The 13,989-nt window shown below is 50.6% G+C and overlaps 4 protein-coding genes across 4 annotated transcripts; 2 read left to right on the top strand and 2 right to left on the bottom strand.

Annotated features, from left to right (window-relative positions):
* Positions 1-17: 17 nt before the first annotated feature.
* Positions 18-1,872, bottom strand: mlo3 (mRNA export protein mlo3; the record flags this gene model as incomplete). The annotated part of the gene is made up of 6 exons (XM_014690377.1): positions 18-20; positions 73-331; positions 386-459; positions 522-686; positions 1,561-1,590; positions 1,648-1,872. 6 exons carry the CDS (start codon positions 1,870-1,872, stop codon positions 18-20), a joined length of 756 nt encoding a protein of 251 aa, XP_014545863.1.
* A 2,235-nt stretch (positions 1,873-4,107) lies between these two features.
* TMA46 (Translation machinery-associated protein 46) lies at positions 4,108-5,274 on the top strand (the record flags this gene model as incomplete). The annotated part of the gene is made up of 2 exons (XM_014690378.1): positions 4,108-4,748; positions 4,809-5,274. 2 exons carry the CDS (start codon positions 4,108-4,110, stop codon positions 5,272-5,274), a joined length of 1,107 nt encoding a protein of 368 aa, XP_014545864.1.
* Positions 5,275-8,118: 2,844 nt separating this feature from the next.
* On the top strand, positions 8,119-9,498 carry G6M90_00g071960 (uncharacterized protein; the record flags this gene model as incomplete). Its single annotated transcript, XM_014690379.2, has 4 exons — positions 8,119-8,401; positions 8,578-8,982; positions 9,041-9,193; positions 9,254-9,498. The coding sequence occupies 4 exons, from the start codon at positions 8,119-8,121 to the stop codon at positions 9,496-9,498; spliced, it is 1,086 nt and encodes a 361-aa protein (XP_014545865.2).
* Positions 9,499-10,891: 1,393 nt separating this feature from the next.
* Positions 10,892-12,872, bottom strand: THR4 (Threonine synthase; the record flags this gene model as incomplete). Its single annotated transcript, XM_014690380.1, has 4 exons — positions 10,892-11,839; positions 11,913-12,118; positions 12,240-12,612; positions 12,786-12,872. The coding sequence occupies 4 exons, from the start codon at positions 12,870-12,872 to the stop codon at positions 10,892-10,894; spliced, it is 1,614 nt and encodes a 537-aa protein (XP_014545866.1).
* Between the last annotated feature and the right edge of the window lie 1,117 nt (positions 12,873-13,989).

The raw sequence follows: 13,989 nt of genomic DNA, 5'->3' as shown, positions 1-13,989 counted from the left end.
TGCTGCAACGTGTACAATTACTACACAAAAGTTAGTCATCTGTGCAAGAAGAGAGCACGCCATTGAACATACCATGATCTCATCCTCCATGGGAGCGTCACCAGTGGCGCCGGCTGCGCCAGTAGCACCGGCAGCTCCAGCATTTGCACCTTCGGCATTACTCTTGAAGTAGTCTGTCATCTCCGAATCCAGCTCCTCAGCTGTCTTCTTAGCAGGGCGAGCGCTGCGGCCACGGCGCTTCTTGTTGGCTGCCTTGGCATTGCCAGCTTTTCCAACGCCACCGGTAGCACCCTTGCCAGAAGCAGCTGACTTGGGCTGAGCCTTGGGTTGACTAAAAGATTTGTCAGCTTTTGGCCCGGCAAGATGAGGGAAAGGTTCAACTTACGTAGCTCGTTCGGCCAGGGACTTGACCGCAGGCATGACTTTGTCGGCCTGAGCGGCACCGACGACGATTTCGATCTGTTTTTGTTAGAATCATGCTTCAATTTGTTGCCCTGACGATGGTTGCGTCTAATACTGACCTTGATGGGCCGGTTGTCAACAAGGAGGCCATTCAGCTTCTGGAAAGCTTTGCCAGCGCCGTCCGGCTTGTGGAAAGTGACATTGGCGATGCCGCGACTAACAGAGTTGGGGCCATAAACGAGGTCGACTCTCTTGATGGGTCCAACGGCTTGGACAAAATATTCCTAGCGAGGGAGCGTGTCAGTTTTATCGGTGGTCGGGAATCCAGTATCCATCATCTCCGCGAGTCCGAGCCCGATCCTGCACAATAATAATTGGCCGCAAACCGCAAAACAAGAAGTAGCGTTGAAACATGACCGAAGAGAGCTACGGCGGTTGACGAACGAGTAAAGCAGTGAGCCGTGATTGCCAGTAGTGAAATCTAGTGTTCTTCTCAGAACCAGACAATATAATATCTCGAAAGATGACAGCAAAGCTGGAACATTGGTAATCACACCAGTATAGTATGCAGCTTGGGCAGTCCGGAAGTTGAACTACAAATGACCGCATCGTGGCTGTATCGGGAATGATGACAATCCGGTTGTTGCATGCTGCTTCCAGGCCCAAATATACGCATAATATGCATAATGTTGATTAGGTCGCAGCCTCCCTCTCCTCATATCGCAACAACTCGTCGCCTTTTCGATTGACTCTCGTGGCCATGGCATGGCCCACTGCTATACTCGTTTGCGTCGAACTGTGATGCGATGGCCGCATCACGTGGGCAGATGGAATAAACCACACGGACCCGTGCCTCTTGAACCCATTACCGCAGTTTTTTCAAATCATCGCTTAGCTCTTTTAACATTGCTGACCAGGCATGTAATGAGTACAATGCGAGATGATACTGCTCTCGACCTCCAACGCGATGCACCATGTTTCAGATACTTCAAGCAACTCGGAGGGAGATTCGGGTATCCGGAGCACCATGTCACAGGCATGGGAGGCAAGCCGTTCCAGACGAACGTCTGGACGTCGGAAATTTACAAAGAGGAGCACGGCGAGGGAGGAAACGTCGAACAAAGTCCGGAAGGTGCTACGCCTTCAACGGAAACATACCTTGATCTGCTGCTCCGAGACGTCCTTGGGCTGAAAAAACTGTCAGAGAGATGTTGTAAATCCTTTTTTTGATAGAAACGCACATACCAGATTGCTGACAATAACCTTGCTCTCTCCATGAGCAGCCGCGGCTTTGGCAGGAGCGGGTTTGGCTGCGCTGCCACGAGCAGGCTTAGAAGCCTTCTGAATACCACCAACAGGGGCGGCAACTTTGGGGCCAGTTGAACGTCGCTGAGAAGAGCGGCGGTTGCGGGCAGACTGGCGCTTGGCCGAGACGATGTCGTCAAGAGGCTTGTCGAGCTTGCTGGACATTTTGTATGGTGATGACAAATAAGATGCGCCGACTTGTCGGAAGATGGTCTTTTAAAAAGGGAGAATTGGTCAAAATTGAAAGCTTTCACGATAAGCGATCAAAGAAATGAAAGACAAATCACTAGTGTGATTTGACGCGCGTATCAAAGGACGTGAGGCGCAAACAGCAGGTCGGTGTCGCCGGAATGATCTGAAAGAAAAGTGTGATCGAAATGAAAAGACCAGAATGGCTCGGGCCAAGTCTAAAGAACGGGTCGTACGACGCGCGATCTTGAAGAAGGAGAATGGGAAGCGATGATCGCTTTTTACAGCAGCGACAAAAATGTTTAGTTGAAAAAGCCTGGAGATGTTGATGGGGGGAGGAAGGAAGACGAGTCAAGGACAGGGAGAGGAAAAGGGAAAGGCGGCTGAGCCAGGAAAACACGCCCCAAGCCCGGAGGGGGAAGGCGCAGCTGCCTGCGGCTGCCGCAAGCCAGACCGGGTTGATTCAAGCGTAGTAGGGAGTGCATAACGTAAGCACCAGCAAGACATTGGCCTAGTTGGGCATTCGTGGATTTCAAGCCAATTAGAGTTTGGCAACGCTGTCCGTAATGCCGACCAGTTGCTGCCTTCTATCGACAATGAATGCCCAACAAACGGCAAGGAATATCCCGTCACTATCGGCTGTATTTATGCAGTCAGTGCTCGCCAGCCATTGTTTCGACTAACTCCGTTTGAATCCGTCATACTTAACCGTATGCAGGAAGAGCAGCCGGTCTGGGCCATCTCAGCCTTCCTCTAAACGACATGTCTGTCACAGCTCACTCATTGCAAAGGACGAAAGTGTTCATATAGTGAAGGGTTGGATAGTCAGCATACACATAGCTCATCGGCATCTACTGTATGAATTCCATTCATTTTTTGCGAGTCCGCGGCTCTAAATACCAGGCGGATCAAGACGCGAAAGCTGGGCTTTGGACACTTCTGACCATGGAAAGAACTTCTTTAGCCCGTGCCAGATGATGTAGGCCATGGGCTATGGGCCGTGTGCCAAATGCCATACGCCTGCGATGGATATTGCCTTCAGTCCGACAACGTCCTCTCGGGCTTGGCAGTCGTCGTGGTCTCCAACGATGCAAGTCTGTTAGAAAGAAGTTGCCTCTGCTTTCACGCTGGCAAAGTGCCATGTACCGTCGTTCATCGGCCAGACTGTTTCTTTTTATTTCTCTATATCTGTAACTTTTTCAAAGTGAATCTGAACTGCGCACCGCTGTATCGCGGCTAATCCACACCCAAGGGCTGAAGCCCTTTGACCGATGGAAGCGCCTCTCGATGCCCATATTTGTTCCCAACGCCAGGTACGAAGAACTAGATATCCTTCTCGAATTTAGAATATTTCCTTCAGTCATTGACAAAGCTGTTTGCACGCACTGCTATTTTACAATCGCCTACAAGATTTGGTGTCCTCGTCTTTAATGCTCGCTTTCTCTGTCTCCTCATTGAATCATGACGATTTGGCATGTTCGGCTTTGTTTGCAATTGCATTGGTTTCGAGAAAATGATATGCCACAATTAGAAGCACGGAGGCTGCTCCAAAGAAGACGGCAAGGGAGAAGAGATCGCGATCGGAGATCATCCTGGCGACGGGCAATGCGACAGAGGGTATTGATGGTCGGTTGTATTGCTAAGAGGAGCTGCATTAGATCACGAAGCCCTCATTGCAGCGAAAAGTCATAGCACTGGAGAAACTCACGCGAAACGCTGATGGCAAGACCGTCGAATGGTTCAATAATTGTATGCGATAGAGGTGATCAAGGAGGACAGCTGGAGCTTTCACGGAGTCTTGTCAGCCCAGGTACGAAGGTACGTACCCTCATGCTAGGTGTCGTTACGTCCGCCGAAGGCACCGCCCACTCTATTTCGTAACAAGCCCACTATTTTGTGTATGACCACTGAACAGAGGACTGTAAAAAGAGGGCCGAGCACGTGATCCTATCGATCTCATCCGCCAAACGTGGCGGCCCGTCAAAAGTGACGAAACGACCAACTGATTCATTTTTCTCCACGACGTCGGGACGCCTTTTCATATAAGCCCAAATCGAGCGTGCCAGTTTGGCGTCTTTCCTTCGTCGAGCCCACGGAAGCAGTGGCCATTCTATCTGACACCGATATTTCATTCAGCATCGACATTCTTACCGACCCAATTACCTTTGCTTAAAGACCGTCTGCATTTGAACGACCCCGCCACCGCCCAACATGCCACCCAAAAAGGCCGATAAGGGCGGTGGTGCCGCCAAAAAGCCTTCGGCCACCAAACAAGTGGAAGACAAGACTTTTGGTATGAAGAATAAGAGAGGTGCCGTCGCCAAGAAGCAGATTGCCCAGATGACAAGCAATTTGAAAAATGGTGTAAGCCCTGAAGAGAAGAAGAAGCAAGCTGAGAAAGCCCAGAGAGAGAAGGAGAAGAAGGCCGCCGAGGACGCCAAAAGGGAAACAGAATTGCTTCTTAACAAACCTGCTCAAATACAAAAAGTACCGTTTGGTGTAGATCCCAAGACGGTTTTGTGCATTTTTTTCAAGAAGGGAGATTGCGAGAAGGGCAAGAAGTGCAAATTCTCGCATGACCCGAATATCGAGCGAAAGACCGAGAAGAAGAATCTTTATGCAGACACTAGAGGGCAAGAAGAGGAAGAAAAGAAAAAGCAAGAGACTTCTGCCGAATGGGACGAAGAACAACTGCGGAAGGTGGTCTTGTCAAAGAAGGGCAACCAAAAAACAACGACGGAGAAGGTGTGCAAGTTTTTCATCTCAGCTATTGAGGATGGAAAGTACGGCTGGTTCTGGGTTTGCCCCAACGGTGGAGATAAATGCATGTACAGACATGCCCTGCCTCCTGGGTACGTCATTTTCTGCCTGCTAACGTATGTGATCATGTTTGCTGACCTGGCACATTATAGATTCGTCTTGAAAACAAAGGAGCAAAGGGCAGCCGAGAAGGCACTTATGGACAAATCACCACTCAAGACGCTCACTCTGGAAGACTTCTTGGAATCTGAGCGACACAAGCTCACTGGAACTCTGACCCCCGTCACTCCAGAGACCTTCGCCAAATGGAAGAAAGAACGTCTTGACAAGAAGGCTGCCGAGGAGCAGCTTCGCAAAGCCAAGGAGAACACGGGTCGTGCACTTTTCGAGAGCGGCAAGTGGCGTGACGAAGACGACTCTGAAGACGACGACGACGACGACGCATGGAACATTGAGAATTTGCGACAAGAGACGGAAGCATTGCGTGAGACGAGGGAAGAACAAAGACTGGCCACTATTCATGGGGGCGAAGTACCCCTGACAACAGAGCTAGCCGAGTCCGAGGATAGCGAGGAACAAGCCGGCCAGGTAGCAGAGGCAGGCCCTGCCGGTGCTTGAACGAGATTGTTGATCATGGTTCAAGATGAAGGCTATTCCAGCCCGGCCTAGTTTTCTTGAGAGGAACGGACAGAGGCAATTCCGAGCACTGCTGGTACCGGCCATGAAACGACGGAACCTGCTGGACGACCCTGCATGTGTGGGAACTCGTCATTCCGAATGAGCGAGATGTATCTTGCTGCATTCATCAGTATTACGTAGCGCATCAGAATGGCTAGGGGAAGGAATATTCCGAGATGATTTTGAAGTGAAAATCGAACTGTCTAGGAGAATACAATCATTTTAGACATTGAGCTATCAAAGACCACGATGAAGATGCTATCCTGTGCATCTAGTGGATTCATCGTCGGAAAGTGTGCCGCCAAGATTGCTGGACTTGGTCACCGTAGTTTAGGCAAACCATGCTGTTCCTCAGTCATGCACTGTTGCCTCCAACACATGGACTTGCCTGCATCTGGAGCTGGAGCACTGTGTTTGTGTTCGCTCCAAGGCCATTCATCACAACCTCATAGTATATTTGGGCAGTGTTCTAGTGGACTTGCCTGAACCAAGGGCACCCTTGTCCATCTTCCCTATCGGCAAGATGGAGACGACACTGTGCACGATATTAGCCGGCAAATGCGCCCCCAAAAGCCACGAAATTCTCATACACGCCATGATGGGGCCGAAAAGACATTCTGATTGCTGGCGTGATGCTGTAAGAGGATGTGGGAAGAGGGGTCATGCAATAGTACTTGGAAAATACCCCTAGTGCTAGCTGCTGGTAGGTGGGAGGTACCTTGGCACTTGAGTAAGGTCTGGTACTTACTTAAGTAGGTTGCTGTATATTTTGGTGCTACAGGTAGTGGGATCTGGCCGCACCAGTGTTGATGAGAACAGCGTCAATGGACGAGCCTGGAAGAAGCATGCTCAATGGCAGGTAACATTGTCACTGGACGTTTAAGTCGGTTCCAACCCAACCACGAGGAACATGAAGCAGATGGTAGCACTCTGGCATGTGTTGGGCACAGTCACAGGACGCTGTTCGTCCTCAAGTACCTGAGCACTTTGGTTTGGTAGTTCGGGAATGTGAACTGTGATGCACAACTTGGATCAATGAACTACCAGACTAGTCGCAACGAACTCGTGTCGTGGCAGGCTTCAGGCTTCAGGCTTCCCGTCTTGTCCAAACATCAATCTACAGATGGTAGTTTGTCCCCGCTTTTGCCCCTCTGCGGTCAGGCATGCCATTGGGTAGCAGTGGAGCGCACTTGCCGCTGTTTGCCCAGCTCCACAAGCTTACGTCCCGCATTTCATCCCGAGAGAAACAGTAGTAGTACGTACTACTACTACTACATACGTACAATACTATGATTGTGTACAGGCAAGATAGACAATACTGGAAATATAGAGAACGTAGGGCTTTGCTTCTCTATTTTCCCTTTACAACTGTCTTTGACCCTTTTCTAAGAATGAAATTATTTGAAGCTGCATCTCAAACAAAAGGTAGCTGCTTTCTGTGTCGTGGAGGCTAAAAGCGACGCTGCTTACCTAAGGCATGCGTGCGAGGGAGGTGCAATGTACTCTGGACAGAGTACTCGGTTGAAATCGCAACCACCGAATTTAATTCTTTGGTTTAGGCTTACGCAGTTGAACGAAACCACAGACCTACCTAATGGCACTTGATGGTTGGGCCATGAGATGCGTGAAACGGGCGAATTGTAGGCAAATGACGGCCGGGAGTTGGGTTTGAGATGGGTGTGAGATGGGCGCGAGATACACATCAAGATGCGCAGGAGATGGCACCAGATGGCACCAGATGGGACCCTCGAGACGCTCAAAGTGGCATGGTCGATGCAGCCAAAGCACAAGTCACCAATGCCGACTGGGCTGTTGTTGAAACTCCAACAAATGCAAATGTCCAAGTGGTCCTTCTTGTTCTGCCTGTGGCCGACAACTCGCCTTGCACCCGTACATCTCACCCACACACAACATTGAACCTTGCTTCTTTGCTGCGGCCGTTTGTCGAGCACGCTCTGGAGAGCTGCTGGACACAAGCCTCTTCTTCATTGATCCTTTCCTTCAATGTTGTGAACTTGTGAAGTTGTTCCTCCTTGGATCGAATGCCGGCTCTGTCCCGCTCCACCCAAGTGCTGCAGCCCGTCCGCACAGGCCACCAAGGAACCCGAGCACTGACATGGACATGGAGCTCCCCCAAGCTCCCTTGGACGTTTGATTGTTGCCAGGCAGCACTTGAGCCCTTCCGGACGCTAACCGGTGTCTCCAGTCCACTGTGTTCGCTGCGCCAGAGCGTCATCCACGCCACCAGACCACAACCACCAAGCGTCAAGAACCCCTCCTTCATCGAACAAGCTGTGAATAGCAAGCACCGCCTTGGTTGTCCAATTCGCAATCACCGTTTCCCGCCTCTCTTTATACCTTGGGTGTCTTCTCAAATTTTCAAAGGGCCGCTGTCCCCGCCTGGACATTAGCAGCTGCCAGTCCTCGAGAACCGCTGCCGCTTTTCGGTGTCGACTTTCGCCCTCGTCCCCCGTCAGTACTGGATACTGAACCGACCATCCGATTGACATCCGCCGATTGATGGCAGCAGTGCTTCTGGATAACTAGGTCGTGCTGCCGCCCGCGCACACCCCAGGCTCGCTGCTGGTCTCGTCGCTTTTGTCGAGATCACCGGGTCTGAACCGCGCGCGCGTGTGTGCCGTGGCCGTCTACACCATCCGCCCTCTCACCTTGCTGCCTGGACTTGCTGTCGCCTCGTCTTCTCTTGTTTCCCCAGACTCCGGGCAATTCTAACTGCTCAGTGTCCCGGGACGAAAGACCGACGGCCCGAACTTGTCCAGAAGCATGACGGTGGAAGCAAAACGCGATCAGCAGCAAGATGTTCCAGGCCGCCTCATCGCGACAGCAGTCATGCCTTCTTCCACCAACCGCCCACGAGACCACGCAAACTCGTTCGTCAAGCGTTATCGGACCGAAATAGCTGCCAGCTCTTCGAGCGTCTTCTCTACGCTGGCTGCCTTCCCTCTTGACAGTGTCAAAACTCGCATGCAGACCTACCAATACCGTGGCTTCATTGACTGCGTCAAACATACTTATCGTACTGAACATCTGGGTGGTTTTTTCCGAGGTGAGCATTGGCTTCCTCCCTTCGATGGCGCTGTCATGGGGGTGGTTGTGTCGCAATTGGCGCGCTTTGGTCGCAGTCTCAACATCCAAACCAGACGACCCCTATGGCCCTTTTACATGTATACCGAAAAAGGCCACTCGATGAATAGCAATACTAAATTTGTGTCCTTCTTTCAGGTGTCATGGCCCCCATGGCCAGCATTACTCTCGTTCGAACCGTGTCATTTTCCATTTACCAACGAGCGAAATATTCATATGCGGCCTGGGTAAAAAAGAATATGGGATATGACATCCTTCGTCATGTGAACAAGCCGGGTACATATCCAAATCTATATTCGGTGGCCTGCTTCGGTGCCGCAGGCGCCACAGCCGGCTCTGTCATTACATTTATCGCCTGTCCGTTTGAGCTTACGAAGCTCAGTGCACAGGTATCTGTGCTACTGGCAGAAAGAGCAGGCAACTGTCAAAAGAGCAGAGCGGTAGCGTCGAGTTATCAGAATAAGGGAACTTTGAGGACCATGGCCAACATCATCAAGCATCGGGGAATATTGGGGCTTTACACAGGACTCAGGTTACACTTATGTAAGCTTATCAACTCTCGGCAAGTGCCTAGAACCGAAGGCTAATTGAAATCAACTAGTGCGTGATACGCTGGGGACATCAATCTACTTCATGGTGTACGAGAGCGGGAAGCAGCTCGGAACAACCCTAGCGGGGGACAATCCAAATAGCAACAAGCTGGCGGTGGTAACAGCCGGCGGCATGTGCGGTCTTGTGTCTTGGGCATTAATCTGTAAGCAGGCCTCATGTCTCTACCACCTTTGGCTACTGTCGCAACTAACACCATTTATAGACCCCATCGATTCCGCCAAAAGCATATACCAACGGAACTCACTCCTCCACTCCCGTGGAGAAAAAGTCGCTCCCGCCCCAAAGATCGAGTTCTTCAAACGTCACATGTATCGTGGGTTGGGTGTCTCCATGAGCCGTTCATGTCTTGTCAATGCCATCTTTTTTTCGTCATTTGAATTCGTCAAGAAGCGCATCAAGACGCTAGATGACGATGACAACAACAACATCAATAAGTCAAGGACATAATGTAACAACAAAGTGAAATCCCTCCTTTTCTTCAAAGAAAAAGAGAAGAAATCCAAGCCCTAAACCCCTCCGGAAATTAGGTTTGGTGACAGCCAGACGGCTGATTGTGCTTTACTTTTACTTGGCAGGAGGCTATCCTGCACATGCATACCATGAAACAGGCGTTTTTGCGGTCCTTTTTTTTATTTTATTTTTACACATTTACAGTCTCGGTGTCGACCTTGATCTATGGAATATGTTTCCGTAAAGAACTGCCGTGTTCTCACGAAAGTTCCTACAAACGACCAGAAGTGTTTAAAGTTTGGTCGCAGTATCAGGGCAAAGGAATGAGATGGTGACAGCTTTGAACAGCGCTCCGTCGAGAAAATGGACAACAGTGGGCAATGTAACATAGCAACCCAGGCGTGTTCGACTTGCTTGTTCCAGGATTGTTTCTGAATTACAAAGATAGCACCTCGGTGTCTGCCTGGAGACACTCTAGCGTAACTGGCTACTGGTGCTTCAATAGTATGTTACTCTAAAGTTTATCACATGAAAGACATTATTTAAGCCCTGCCAATGGTGCTCGTTTGTGCAACAGTCCTTGTGTCCGGGCCCTGCGTCGTAGAACAAGTGGAACTCGACAATATGGCGAGTCCTTTGGGCCACGGTCACTTTGTAGTCCAGTCGTTGGCACTTTTGCGCTTCAGAGCGGGCCAAAGCTAGCCTTTGGCTGTCCTCCTCTAATAAGGGTCGTGACATAGAATGTACTGTCGCGCTTTTAAAACGATGAGAGGCAAAACCTACACCACAACTCACGTCATAGAGATATTATGGTCTCAACATAACGCAAGGTGCCGTTATAGAGTGTCGGATGAAATATCTGATCGCGTTTCCGAAAATACAAATCGCCGAGTTTTTTTAGACCTCTTAAGGGGACCGTATATCAAACTCCATGTTACACATCAATCATGATAATATTTCAGAGAGTGATATTCAAACGAAATTTGCATCTCGGCAGAAGTGGTCAAAAATTCCCGCTAAATTGAATGCAGTGAGATGAATCCAGTCGCCGGAAGCAATGCAAGCAATGCCTCGTGGCAATCAGACTCCCTGAATCCGGATTTTTCTTAAAAACACAGCAAGCAATGCCAAACAACACGTGTCATCATCTCCCTTCCCTTCTAGTCTCTTGCTCTAAATCTGTAGAACTGTACTTTTTCCCTCTTTCCCTTCCTTTTAATGATTCCATTGGACTCAGCGACATATGTGCATGGCTTCATCCACAAATACACAGAAAAAATAATAATAAATGGGTAGGAAATGCTCATGACCATGTGTAAACCCTCATAAGTGATGACGTCCCTCCTTCTTCTTCTCCCAATATGCAAATTTATGCACTGATGAATTTCCATCACTGAAGCTCGGAAAGTTCCTGCTCTACCTGTGCCTTGACAAGCTCCCGGACCTTGCTTACACTCCCTTCCACCTCAGTGACCCGTTTCTCCTTCTCGGATAGTCCGACGAACTCCTTGGGCAGTACCTTGTTCTCAAAATCGAAGCCGTCTTGTCCGTTCAATGCCTTCTCCACTGCGCTGGAAAATTTAGCGGGGTGGGCTGTGGACAACGAGATGTGGTGAACATCTGGGCTGGCGTTGGCGGCGGATCTGATGGTGGCAGCAACACCAACGGCGGAATGCGGGTCCAGAACGTATCCAACCTTCTTGTACAGAGCCTGTATGGTTTCCAGGGTCTGGTTGTCGTCTACTCGCTCACTGTCAAAGTCGCGCTTGGCGCATTTCAGAACATCCTGGTAGACGGGGCCGAATGACCCCGTGGTCTTCAACTCCTTAAGCCACTTGGAAACCTCCTGGCCTGCCTGCTTCTTGTTCCACTGGTCGTCCATACCCGCACTTGAGGCAAATTCGTAGGCTAAGAACCAGAGCAGGCGCTCAAAGTTGCTAGAAACCAGAATATCCATGGCGGGGCTGAGAGTCTCCTTGACGCCCTCGGGGGCGATATCCTTGCCATCTTCGGGCGCGGGCTGCTTCTCGTACTTTCCAGTCTTCCAGAAGCGGTCCAAAATGTCGTTTTCGTTGGTTGCGATGACCAGTTTCTCAACAGGTAGCCCCATACGCATGGCAAAGTACCCGGCCAGGATGTCTCCAAAATTTCCAGTGGGCACGACGAATCGAATCTTGTCACCAAGCTTGAAGTTTGGGGATTGCTTAACCAGGGAGAAATATGAGTGGAAGTAATAAGTAATTTGTGCCAGAATACGAGCCCAGTTGATAGAGTTGACAGCACCAACGTTGATGGGCTTGTTGGCCTCGGGATCGGCGAGCATGGATTTCAGGATGTCCTAAAGATCAAAGTGTGTCAGTCAATCTTTGTGGGATGTGTAGTTGAATGATGGCATATTGAACGTATAGTACCTGGCAATCGTCGAAAGTCCCTTCAATGGAGAGGTTGTGCACATTCTTATCCAAGACAGTGGTCATTTGCAGCTCCTGGATAGGGCTTACGCGGCCCTTGGGGAACATGATGAATACCGAAACATCTTTTTTACCGCGTAGGCCGTAAATGGCAGCGGAGCCAGTGTCACCACTGGTAGCACCAACGACTGTGAGATGATGACGGTCTAAATCAAGGGTTAGTCTAAACCTGGTGGACAAGCAAGATGTTGCTGCAGGACCGCAAGTACAAAGGCAGGGCGTCTGCTTCCGTCACATTAACGGGGTATAGGTGGCAAAGAACCATACCTCTTCCAACTTTGCCCTCATTTTTCCTAGCTAGAAAATATTCGAACAGGTTGCCAACAAATTGAAGGGCAACGTCCTTAAAGGCAAACGTGGGACCGTGGAAAAGCTCGAGAAGGTAATGGTTGCCGTCAAGTTGGACGAGCGGGGTGACTTGGTCGCTGCGAAAAGTCGAGTAACTTCGGTTGACAAGATCCCTGAGATCTGGTGAGGGTATCTCGTACTGTGAGATGTAGAGAGACATGATTTCGTAGGCCAGGTCCGAGAAGCTCAGGTCTTTCCAGCTTTCCCAGGCCGTAGCCCTGGGGATCTGCTCGGGAATGTACAGGCCGCCATCGGAAGCCAAGCCACGTAGAACAACCTCTTCGAACGAGCACTATAGTCAGGACAAGGACGTTAGCAGGAGAAAAGAATGGTTGGGCGAGCGAGAAGAGAAAGAGAAAAATAAAAAGATGAATTGGTATAGCACATGATATAGGCATTGCCAATTGAGCGACGTAGGATGTAACCAGACGTGAGCCAGGGGTTACACGCGGCAGCGTTACTTACATCACTGTCCTCGCCGCGAGTGCTCAGGTAACGCTGCGACGGTTTATGAAAGTCGCTAGACCCCTCGGAAACTCCGTTTTGTGCCATTGCCCCGGTATGCCAGCTTGTGCACTAGTTCGAGGCGAAGCAGAGTGTGTTGTTGAGTGTCCAAAGGCTGGGAAGAAGCGGGCCGAGGATCGGTGTTGAGGAAATGACGCCCACGGGGAAGAGACGACAATGAGGGGCAGACGCAGCAAGTCTCGGCGCCTCGTGAGCCTGTGTATTGCGTACGACAGAATGCTCAAGTGGGAAAAAGAATGCGGGGGGGGAAAAGAAGAAAAAGAAGAAGAGATCAAGACAGCAACGCCCAGCGGAAGTGGCAGAGGCCGGGGGACAAAGCGCGGTTGGTATCGAAGAATGGAAGGGCAGAAAATTCAAGATGTCGAATTTGGCCAAACTTGCTGGTCGGCACTCCGCCAACCGCCAACCGCCAACGTTGGTACCCTTGCCTACTAAGCACCAACGTACTTAAGCATGTACTCCGTACCATGGACCCTTAGCACCAAAAACTTGCAGCCACTCGCCGCCTGTCGAGTCAGCCCCTCTTCCCAAACCAGCCTAGTGCGGGGTGTCTCTGCCACGGGGCCCTCGCTTGGCGGCGAGGTCAGACAGGAAGTGACTGCTGCGGTTGCGTCTCGTAGGTATAATATAAGTCACCGTCTTCGGCCCAGCTTGACAAAACGCCAATACGGGTTGTGAACCACCTGCTTCCCTGCATTCGCCGACCTCAATGCCGGGCAATTCCCAATCCATTCTGCCTCCGCCTTCTGGTCCCCTCCAAGATTTTTTGACCACCTGAATGCCGCATACAGATATAGGATTGGAGCCCGATCCACGTGGTCTTCCCACCTCGTCGTCTTTCCTTGGTAGTGTCGACCCATCGACCAGGCTGCATGCACCAAGTCCGCCATCGGGCAGCACCTACTGACGGACCGACAACTTACGATACATCAACTCGTTATGTACTGTTGCATTGCGCCGCGCCCCAACAAGAAGCATGTCTTTGTCCGTCCGCTCGCCAGCCAGTGCATCATGACGTAATACAACCAACAGCAGCGTTGAATCGCCCAGACACTGTGCTTGCCGCTTTCCATCCTCATGTTCCAGCTACACAAATACCCATGTCACCGCTAGTGTGTAGATTCGGGCGTGGCATCATTTGGCC

The sequence above is a fragment of the Metarhizium brunneum genome, chromosome 4 (genome assembly GCF_013426205.1).
Source record: "Metarhizium brunneum chromosome 4, complete sequence".
NCBI classification, from domain to species: Eukaryota; Fungi; Ascomycota; class Sordariomycetes; order Hypocreales; family Clavicipitaceae; genus Metarhizium; species Metarhizium brunneum.
This window is presented reverse-complemented; position numbering and strand designations above follow the sequence as displayed.